At 34.4% G+C, this 12,066-nt stretch overlaps 1 protein-coding gene across 1 annotated transcript; it reads left to right on the top strand.

Annotated features, from left to right (window-relative positions):
* Nucleotides 1-4,702: 4,702 nt before the first annotated feature.
* LOC114170140 (uncharacterized) lies at nucleotides 4,703-5,581 on the top strand. Its single transcript, XM_028055625.2, has one exon. The coding sequence runs from the start codon at nucleotides 4,862-4,864 to the stop codon at nucleotides 5,579-5,581; it is 720 nt and encodes a 239-aa protein (XP_027911426.1). The 5' UTR covers nucleotides 4,703-4,861.
* The last annotated feature ends 6,485 nt before the right edge of the window (nucleotides 5,582-12,066 follow it).

Below are 12,066 nucleotides of genomic sequence, written 5' to 3'. Positions count from 1 at the left end.
TCTATGATTCCCTCCCCCTCTAGCGTTCACTTAGTGTTAAACTCCTATTCACAACAATTGGTCAATTCTCTAAACCCCCTTGCACCCAACTTATCCAGAATCCAGAATCGCTACTACGCCATAATATAGGAAAAACCTCTAATATCTAAAATCGTTATCTCCTAAGGTAGTTCCCACCCCTTTAGTTCATACACAAAACTCCATCATCAAACTTCCACAAATATCACAAAAGTCCCATCTACTGATCCCAACCCAACGGAAACAGAATCCAACCTCAGCGCATAACATTACAACATGCAGTAGCACTGCCACTACGCTGGCGCCTGGCGGCCAGCCTCGTGCCGCCAGGCGGTGCTTACCATCTGGACATTTTTCCAGATTTTCCCAGCACCCATAACCCAACCACTTTTCTTTCTTTGCGAATTCCCATCACTTGCAATTCCAATCCAATCACAACCAGAACCATTCAACATTTAATCACATTGATCAGCTATTCCTATGTCCAATTCACGGTAACCCATTTCGAATCGTAGATAAAGATATCACACATTCAACCCTAAAGCTCATGTGCACTGTTCCATCCGATTACATAGTCCATTACAAGTCAATCAGTGAAAATCAACTCCAGATCATCTCCTAGGGACTAACCCGTGTTTTTCCCGATCAGAAACATGTCAAAACATGCACAGAATCACCAAAGCGAGCCAACAGACTCGCGTCGACTGGCGGAAATTCATCACCGCTAGACAGTTCATCAAAGAACCCAGAAAAATGTTATAGAATTTGCATCGCTTGGCGGTACAGTGCTTCACCGCCAGGCAGTTCATCAGGGAACCCATACAATTTGGTATGAGCCGCCAGGCGATTTCTGGAAAATTTCTAGAATTCACAATTTCGTAGATAAGAATGGAAACCATGCATTCACGTGATCATACTTTTCATGTAAATATTTAAAACAAACAGAAAAACAGAGTCTAGCTCCCCTACCCTGGATCCTTTTGCTTAAAATTGGTTTGCTTGAAGGACTCCAATGATCACCAATGTTCCCCCTTTCTGGTGTGCTCTTACTTTGACTTCAGAACCTCACTCAAACCTCACCAATCTCTCTGATTTTCGTGCCTAGCTTTCTGGTATAACCTCAGTTTTGCAAAACTCTAACTATAAGTCAAATCCTTCTTTTTAAAGGGCGTCTAAAAACTAGGTTAATTATTACACGAAAATTAAGTCTTTAATTGAGTTGTTAATGCCATTTACTACCTCCTTATAGCCATTTTCCAGCCACCTCTCTACCCACTCTAGGGTTTTCCCCCAACCTTTCACATTTAATTCAAAGCCAAAATTCAAAGCCAAAATACCAAAAATTAAGGTCTTAGTTTGGGTTCTCCAAGGTTTGAATCCATGACCACTTAATCACATTTCAAGAGCACAACCAATTCAACTAATCATAATTCATGCTTAACAAATCCAATTCAGACATCATATCATTCCAGAACATGATTACATAGATTTAAATAATAAAAACAATAACACAAAAGTTAGCATACATAGGACTCGAACCCAAGTCCTCTCACACAATCAAAGTACTCGCAACCACATGAGCTAGCACTTTTCCACATCATACCAACCATAATTTAATGTCATAAATGATTTTCCCACCTGCATTTATTAATTAATTATTTATTTAATTAATTAAATTCCACGGGTCTTACATATCATACTGTAAAATAAATAGCAAGGTCATTCACATGAATAAGTACACATGATAAAGACATGTACGACATTGTAGTAAAATTGACCTCATCGTCGGAAGATTTCGTATTTGGAGATATATAGCGGATAATGTGGTTTATATACCATTGCATGTAGGGTGTTTCATCACGCAAATGGCCGTTTCCGCTAAATGGTGTACCTTGAATGACCCAATTTTGTCGGTCATTCCAAATTGCAATCCAACGGTAATGATGTGCCACCCAATCTCTTTCATTTCTCCCCCTCAAGTCATCCCTGTGGACGCATGAAATCAAATTGACGCATGACCCTATCCGCCTGATGGAATTCGATTGTCGCGAAGCAAATTATGGGGACTGTTGCTCTGGCCACTATATGGATTTCAACCACAATCAACTAACAAACTTCGTTTTGAATATAAGGCCTCTACAAGAACTGAAAATAATTTGTAGCCATTAGTTTCAAATTTAGAAAAAAAATTGATTACATAACTTAATTATTACCTGTCTTGTATGAATTTGATCAAATTTCAAGCGAAATTCACTAACTGATAAAGAACCAGCATTTCTTTGATCTGCTTGGTTCATCCACCTAAAAAGTGTATGAATTTGAAGTAAGTTAAATTACAAGGAAAGTAGAATAAAAAAACAAATAATTGCCAGAAAGTTAGTTTTTACCTTCTGCATACGGGGAAACCATCCCATGCAGCCACTTTCTCATCACTTCAAGGGTCAAGTTGTGGAGTTATAGAAGTGATCCTCTCCCAAGCCCAACATTATAACAAAATCATGCATCCACCAATATTTTCTTGCCTTAAGTGAATGGCATGATCTAGGCCACGATATAGACAGGCCAAAACTGCATACCCCCAACTATAATGTCTTACATTCAAGTTAGCTAGCTTGAGTAGATACATCACATGTACCCTTACAGTAGACGTGTCTGGCATTAAAATGCTTCCAATCAATATCAGTATGTACGCTCTTGCATATTGAGCAATAACATTATTGTTTGCATTTTGTGGGAGTTGTTGGAAAGTACTATTTAACCAAAAAACTCTAATTGAGTTTCCTCTTATCATCGTCGGTGGTGGAATTACCCCAGATGTTCGTGGAACGTCGAGAATATGTCTTGCACGATGGTGGGATCGGTGACGACATCTCCATCTATCGGTAAGCCAAGGAGGACTGCCACATCCTTTAATGTCACAATGGTCTCTCCATGTGGGAAGTGGAATGTATGAGTTTCTATCCTCCACCTTTCTTATAAGGAAGTGATTAAAAGGTGGTTGACATCCATGTCTGGAATATACAATATGTGTCCAAAACCAGCCTGTTCCATTAAAAATTTGACACGCGGATCAATTAAATCTTGGTTGTTTAGAATCCAAACTCCAGCTCGTCTTGGTCTAAGAACTCGTTTGTTGCCTTCCCATAAGTCCTTTGTAATATGTTCATGCTGAAGGCGGAGTAGTGACATATCCGGGGGAGGGTGTCGGTTGTTAGCCATGCTTCAAAAAATGTGGGTGAAAGGAAATTAAAGCAAGAGGAAAATATTAATTATAAACATCATAACTATTGACTAAAATGTGATTTGCAAATTAAAAGTTAAAAAAATGCAAACCTTGAAAATAGTAGCAATGAAGTTGGTGAAGAAGTGTTGCTGGAAAATGATGGCAAATTATAACGAGGCAACCCAAGGAAAGTGCGAGCAAAGTGTGTATGAAATGAGCCAATGCATGAAATATATTACTACATTGGTTGGTGTCTAGCTGCACTCCCTAAATTATTGTACCCTGCATTCAAATTAACAATGAATGAGGTTCTGAAAGCATAAAAATAATTGCTGAAAAGTTGTCGTAGTAGACCATTGCATGCAAATTGAACAGGAAGGAATCTCTGCAGTGCACTGTTGGAAGCAAACCCGTGAAAGAGCAAGCTCTCATGAACGTGAATCAGAGCTGAGGAGAGAGAAACCGTGCTCAGACATGTAAAATTGTGCGCATCATCAACGGTTTCCACGCAAAACCGTGCGCAGCAGCACCAGTTTCTATGTAATGAAACTATGCTTGCTAAGGCTGGTTTCTATTAAATGAAACCAAAACCGTCCTCTGTTGGACTAGTTTCCCCATTAATATGGTAATTAATGTCGTGGTCGTGGTCAGTGGCTTCATTATAGCAAGTTATTTATTTTGAGTTCATTTAATATGTTTTCTTTAAAGAAAATTAAAGCACCCACTTCATTTAATATGGTTTCTTCAGAAATAATTAAAGCCTCCGTTTTCATTGATGACGACTTCGGTTGGTTAAATGAGGAAGTCGTTGTCATTAATTACTGTTTCAGTAAATTAAATGAAGAAGTCGTTGACATTAATTACAGTTTTAGTAAATTAAATAAGAAAGTCGTTGACATTAATTACGGTTTCAGTTAATTAAATGAGGAAGTGGTTTGCATTAATTAGGGTTTCAGTAAATTAAATGAGGAAGTGGTTGACATTAATTACGGTTACAGTAAATTAGTAAATTAGGGTTTCTGATGCATACCCATTTCAAACGTGTACTTATGTGAGAAAAGCTATCCGTGCACAACACTTTTTCAGCCATAATTTTTATTCTTTCTCTGGTGGTGAAATTTTCAGACAATGGTTGATCCGTGTAATCAGTATCCTAATATTCTTTCTGAGTTTAGTGAGGATGAGATGGATACCATTGGTGAACCAGCTCCAAATAATTGTCAATACTCACAGTAGGATCAACATCAACAATATTCACAACCTAGTTCTTAGGCCCAACTGCCAAACCAGTAAACAGTTCCTACAATGGCTTGGGGATCATCAAGTCAAAGCGGCTCCTCAAGTCACACTTCCTTTCAAACTTCAATTCCAATGAGTGAACAACAACTAAGTATCGACATATGTTTCGACACAAAGGAGTTGATAGTGTCATATATAAAGCAATACCATATTGATAATGGTTTTAGATTTGTGGTTCTTGAGAGAAAATCTGATAAATATATATGTCAATGTATTGACTACAAAAAGGGTTGCCCATGGTGTTAACAGGCTTCTTATAACAAGCGCAGTTTCAAGTGGGAAATAAGGAAGATTGACGGTTCACACACATGTTTGTCAACCATGCAACCTACAGATCATGTCAATCTTGATTCCAACCAAATTGGTTCTATTGTCATGAACTCTGTAAAGGAAAACCCTTCCATACCTATCAAAAGTTTGATAGCCGAAATAAAAAATCGTTTCGGATATTCGATTTCCTACGACAAAGCTTGGAATGGTAAGCAAAAGGCACTTACTAAGGAGTTTGGAGATTGGGAAGAGTCTTACAATGAACTTCCACGATGGTATCAAGTTGTACAAGAAAGTAACCCCGACACAATAATTCAATGCATCGGACCTCATGTAGTTGTCAATGGTCAACCTGACCCTTCTTGCTATATTATGGAACGAGTATTTTGGTCTTTTGGACCATGCATCCAAGGATTTAATTATTGCAAGCTTGTTGTCCAAGTAAATGGGACATTTCTAACAGGTAGATATCAAGGGACATTGCTAACAACGCTCGCTCAAGATGGGTCACGCAATATATTCCCTTTGGCCTTCGCGATAGTGGAAGGAGAAACAAAGGAGGCCTTAATCTGGTTTTTTCAACTCCTAAGGGACTACGTGACACCACAATCAAACCTTTGTTTGATAACGGACATGGGGAAATGTATATTGGTAGCACTACAATCTGAAGAAGTAGAATGGGAAGCAAATGGTTTCCAATCAATACACTGCATACGCCATATTGCTTCAAACTTCAACAAAAAGTTCAAGAATCACGAGTTGAAAAGCTAGTTAAAGAATATGGGTAATAATTTTTTTTTCATTCACCATATTATTGCATTTTAATATAATTGTATGCATAAATTAAACTAACTAATATAATTGTATTTTAACAGCTTACGTAGTCAAACAACCCTTATTGGATGCAAAAATTGGCGGCATTGAAATCTCATTCACCCAAAGTGGCAACTTGGATTGATAGGATACCACTACAAAAGTGGACTCAGGTCTACAATGTGGGTAGTAGATTCGGACACATGACAACAAATCTAGCAGAATGTATGAATTCTGTTTTAAAAAGAGCTCGTTCATTACCAATTTGTGCTTTAATTAAAGCAACATTTGAAAGGACCGCAACATGGTTTGTTGAGAGAGGGGTTAAGGCAGACTCCATGTTATGAGCAGGCCACCAGTATCCCAAGGAAATTATGCTATTATTAGAAAAAATCAACAACAAACGGGAATGTGTCAAGTCCGTCGATACTCAAGAGAAAATAATGAATTTGAAGTTCAAGAGAAAATAATGAATTTACAATTTTCTGATCAAAAGGACCCTGAAATACAAAAAAGCTTATAAGAACCACAGTTAACAAATCAAATTAGAAAATTGAAAAACACATTCTGGAATAGCTTTTCCAGAACTCCTAATCGTATTCCAGATAGGCTTTTTCGGATTATATTTTTCAATTCGCCAAGGGCTTCTAGAAAAGCTAATCGGCAGTAGTGGGTGCAATTGATTTGTCTGAATCAATCATTCTAGTGTTGCATCCCAATTCCACTACTAACTACCTGAATGTCCTTTCCGCAATGGATTGATTACTACATGGTGTTCCTTCGATGACGCATTCAATCGCACCTATTATAAACGAAGACCAACAGTTTTTCCAGTTACCCAACCTTCGAAACAACATGTTACAAGCTTACCTTGAGAAAACGAGGTCCGATGAAAACCTTCAACTTCACTCCACCAACAATTTCCAAGACGAAAAAGATGGAGAGGGGTGCAATGGTCGAAGAGGTGGCCTTCTGCAGAGGCAGTACACCAACGATAAAGAAGGAAGAACAGATGGAGATGGAGGTGCGCTAGATGGGAAAGCAACACCAGGATGGAGGTGCAGAGGAGAAGTGGGATGAATGTGTATTACTTAGTGACAAAATATGTATTTCAAAATATTAGAGGATAGAACGAGTATTCAAAATTATATCATGAAGGATGCATAGAAGAGATGAATAGGGTGCAGGAAGGGGAGCATGAGTACTCGTGTGACCGCATACATTGTCTTAGTATTCGCTACTTTTCTTTTTATAAGAATTAGCGTAACATAGGTGTTATTATATTTGTGTACACATTTTAATGTACATGATATTATATTAGTATGCGATGATATTATAATGTTATTAATATATAAATTAAAATTATATTTATTAAAAATAAAGTGAAATGTATGAAGAAAATATGAGAGAATAACTGATGATAAATAGGAAAAAAATGAAAGAAGTTAGACCAATTCATGGAAAAATTATAAAAATAATTATATTGTAATAGATAAAATTGAAATTATTAAATGTATACACAAAAGAGGAAATCCTATTTATATATAGTTATAGATAAAAAAAAGATCTATATTTTCAAAATTAAAAAAATATATATATACATCAACCCTCTCAAACAGTTTTTATTAAGAACTACACAAAAGGGTATTGGGGTTTGAATTGGGCCTCAATTGGAGAGACTTAGAAGCTTCATGCTTGGTCTCCAAGGCTCTTCAATGAGCATCCCATGGCAAGGTAAATGTGACTTGCTTAGGTGGCAAGTCACACTTCTCACATATTTCTTTTGGTTCTAGAATCCAACTTTCTTGCTTCCTTTAACCCTCCTTTTCTTGGAGATTTCTTAGTCTCATTTTAGCTTATAAATAGAAGGTTTAGAACATGTATATTTCAGATTGAATTTAGTAGAGAATTGTTGTCAACATATGTGCACATCTTCTCTCTTTGAGCTCACTCTAGAATAACATTTTGCTAGTCTACTCTAGTTTTTTTTCTTGAGAATTGGTCTCACCTTTTTTAAGATTTCTTTTACTTACACTAAACCAAACACCTTTAAGTCTCCTTCCTTCATGCTTCTGCGTCCAACATCAATCATGGAACCTCCATTCTTCACACTAGCTTCCATGAAGTTAAGAAAAAGCCATCAAAGTTTCAATTTCAGGTGAAATGTAGTAATTGGCGTAGGTGTTGAAGTGATTTTGATCAAAAGAGTACAATGGTAGAAGGACCTTCAACCGTTGGGTCTGCTTGCTACTTTCCAACACGTTCTTAAGTTAGCCTCTTGGTTCTCGTTTCCAGTTTGTTGCAATGGGAGCTATATGCGTAGGTGAATGAATGTACATGATTTACTTTCATAATAATATGTTGTTTTCATTTCATACTGCACAATTTCCAGAATCGTGGTGAAACCAAATCTGGAACCCGTAAAATCTCTGAAAGGGAAACATGTTTTTGTGTTTGTGTTGTAATGAATGTTGTTGGTGTGAGGAGAATGAAGAGGTTGAAGGAGTAGGATGTAATTGGGAGAATTAATAATGGTTATTTACTCTGTGATCATCACAATTACCAATAGTATGGCTTTTGGAAAATTCTAAATACTAACAGTAGTCCTCCACTATAAAGTTTGAATACAGATTTTTGCACAGGATTTAGAAAAATTATTCTTATTTATTAAATCTCAAATTTCTTGCATTTGTTTGAGCATATTCTCACTTGGAAAGCCTATAACAGCCTCGTCATGTTCACGTACACCATGCAATGTAGTCAAACTAATACTCTCTGAATTCACCTTTGAACCATTACATTTTCATTAGTGTTGTTAGTGTCTGTTTTACCAATCTTTTTTATCAGTTAAATTATGCAGAGATGCTTCAATTGTGACGGTAATAACTGTGGTCCTTGCATGATTGACTAAAACTGGATCATATTGCATGTTGCATCATTACATATTTTGAATTAGACCACGTGATTTAACTCAAAAATTATTTTTTTTTGACAAATATTTTGTTTATAAAATTGACAAAGTTAGTAAATAGAGTATTTTTGATTTTTTACTAAAAATGGTTGTTTGTCAAAGTTTATAAAAAAAACTTTATCAAATATCATTTTCCCGATTTAATTAGCTATTATATTATTCTTGTTGCTTAAGTGGAGATAAACTTTTTCAAATAAAGCTTACTTACACTTCTCTATTCTTGAATTGATGCTTTTTGCGTCCTTCCCATCGTATTGCCTCTGCTGTTTTTGGTCGACCATGAAGTTACTGGGGCAGAAAAAACAAACAAGATTTTTATTTTGGTCCACAACTAATAAAAGAGCTATTTAAGATAAATTCAGTTGAAGATATTAAATAGCAAAGAGAAATATTTAGTGGTTTATTGAAAATTTATTAGATACTTTAAGACTACACCTTCAACATGGTCCCAGCTCTCAAATGAATCTTTATGTGACATTTGGATTTCCTATTTATAAAAAAATAGTAGTACTTTATTAAATCTCATGTGAAGATCAGTACAGACTATAATAACTTTAACTTTTGATTATCTTTATGTGACATTTAATTTTTTTTATTTGTAAAAAGTTTAGTGATACTTAATTAGATATCATATTAGATGACACTGTATCAGAGTACCAATGAATGACACTATAAAATAAATGTTAATTTGTAGTAATGCAGAATGGACACACTGACCAGCAACATAGTATTATTGCAAGACTGCTGCTACTCAAGATAGCAAATGTGTTTAAATAGGCTTATTTTGAAAAAAAAATAAAAAATATTAAGGAAGTTTAGATTTAATTAGTTAATAGTTTTTTTTAGTTGGCCGTTTAATTAATTTCAAAAAAATAAGGCTCCCATTTGAAGCCCAGCAAGGAAAACATGTGGTGTGTTAAGATGGGTATTGATCCCCATTGAAGGTCGGACATATTCGGGGCTGGGACTGATACCTTGTAGTATATTAAGATTGATTGTTAGATGCTTTTATAAGATACCTTGTCTCACTTTACAGCATCTATGTTCCTATTTATAAGTTCCTTAATTTTAGTTCTGTTCGATGAGTTTCACTTCATCTGTTTGATAATTTTGCTCAAGCTTGTTAAGCTCCTTTTACTTCATAGTTTAATCTGATTTTGTTTATGGATACTAGGGTGATCGAACAAAAAAATGTTGGTGTTGTAGATGTTGAATATATAGTCCACTACAGTCATCCTACTCTTGGAGGCCAAGATCTGCAACAGGTAAAAAATATATGCATTGTGCAGATGCTTGTAACCCGAACTTATGAGACTATTTTGCCGAGTTCTTTAGAGAGAGTTATCTCGCGTCTCTAGATATTCTGTACCTATCTACCTGTGTCGGTTTCGGATATAGGTACCTATTGGTTAAAGATCGTTTGAGCTTTTCCTAAACATATGACATTGATTACTTCAGCGCTGCAACGTTTGGTACTCGAACTTCGCCTCAAGACAAAGGATCACAGAGCTGATGTGGTTAGCCCAAAACATTTGAATGCTTAAATTTTACTTCTCTTAAAATCACAGTTCCTTTTTCTGTTCCAAAAGTACTCTTCTAGTTAGGTTCATAATCCATTCTTGTGAAAGTTTCTTTCTGGGTGGACTTATGTTAGGTTGTTGTTTGATAGGAAACAAAGACATTTATCTAGTGTTTACATTTCTTTTATGATACAAAGCTTCTTGAACATTTATCTAGTGTTCTTTACATTTCATAATCCATTTCTTTTCAACTGCTACAACAAATTTTCTATAATATTGTACTTGAATTTAAATTTTAATGTGTATATTTGTTATATTTTGATACAAGTTTAGTTATCTATATTTAACTTATAAATTAGATGAGTGTTATATCTATTTTTGTATAACTTAAATATATAAAAAAATCCAATAAATGTAAATAATTGTGGTTGAAAAATACATACAATGCATAAATGATAAATGAGTAAAATAAAATAATATTAATAATTAAAAAATCTATGATACTTTATATAGATTTTGAAATATATGATAATTTAAGAAAGTTTCAAAAATAATTATTTCACATAGATTCTAAAACTCATTATACACAATAAGAATGCTTAAAAATAACTTCCATAACTTCGAGTGAGTGAGACAAATATTAGCGTCTCTCCCATAAAAGTAAAATAGAAAAATATAACATAAAATCCTTAGAATGGATTGAATCCACTTAAAAATATTATTTAAATTTTAAAATTAATTAAAAAACGAATGTGTAGGCTCAAGTGACATTAAAGTCCATGTTACACTCTCGAAGAATAGGATTGGTTAAAAAAGGACTATATTAGAGTGGGTCAAGCCCACTCTGGATACTAAGTAATAAATAAAAATTAAATATATTTATTGATGTGTACAAATAAATAAAAATTAAATATATTAATTATAGAATGGGTCAGACTAACACTAAACAATAAATAAAATTAAAATATATTAAATATATCTCTAAATTGATTATGTAAGATGGCTTACACATCAAAAATGAAAATACTAATTTAAACAAATTAAGTCTCAGGAGTGGAAAATGAAAAGTTAAATACACCCACATAGAAATTTACTTGGTTTCCATTTTATGAGTGTAATTTGGAGGGTCTTTGGTTGCATTTAACGTTAAATTAGGAGGAAGAACTTGTTGTTGTATCATTACTTTTGTTAATGAAAATTATTTGCTCATTGTTAGATGAAGGTTATTTGTAATTGTAATGTTACGTGAAACGTTTATTGTATGATTGGTTATGAAGTTTGCAATTTAAAAAATAATTAAAAACACATGTAGTGTGGGCTTAGCGTGGGTTTCACCGACGCTATACAATAAATTATTTAAAAATTATAGAGTCCCCTTTGGGACCGTTGCTAGTTTGCTTCCTACTTCCGGTTCATGCAAAAACAAGAAAGCTTCCTTCTCTATTATATCTCTTCAAATTGGACACACATGGGATGCTATTGCGTCCATTTTATGCTCTTGGGTGGGTTTAATTATATTTCTATTTATATGTCTTTTTGTGTGGTATTTTATAGAGACTTTAAAACTAATAGTAGTTAACCGGGGTTTTAATCCCATGATATTTTATAGATGTTTAAAAACTCATGGTAGTTGACTAGAGTTTTAAACCTACAAAACTTAAGAGAGGTTTTAAAACCATCATTAAATACAACAGGATACAAAACCTATTGATTGACATTTTTTGGGGCTTGTAAAATCTTTAAAGAACACATTTTTCAAGGATGGTTTAACGGGAAAAATCGAAAGCCTAAGTAAATAACTTAGCAATGATTTTAACCCTAGGTAATGTAAAATAAATCTCTGTTCAAACCTTCTTTATATTTGTAGTGGTTGTATCTCTAAGATATTATGATATAATAATTAATTATATAATATCTTCAAGATATAATATTTGACTATCTTCAAAGTAACA

The sequence above is a fragment of the Vigna unguiculata genome, chromosome 11 (assembly GCF_037176805.1).
Source record: "Vigna unguiculata cultivar grain cowpea cultivar isolate G323 ecotype 2 chromosome 11, ASM3717680v1, whole genome shotgun sequence".
Taxonomy (NCBI): domain Eukaryota; kingdom Viridiplantae; phylum Streptophyta; class Magnoliopsida; order Fabales; family Fabaceae; genus Vigna; species Vigna unguiculata.
This window is presented reverse-complemented; position numbering and strand designations above follow the sequence as displayed.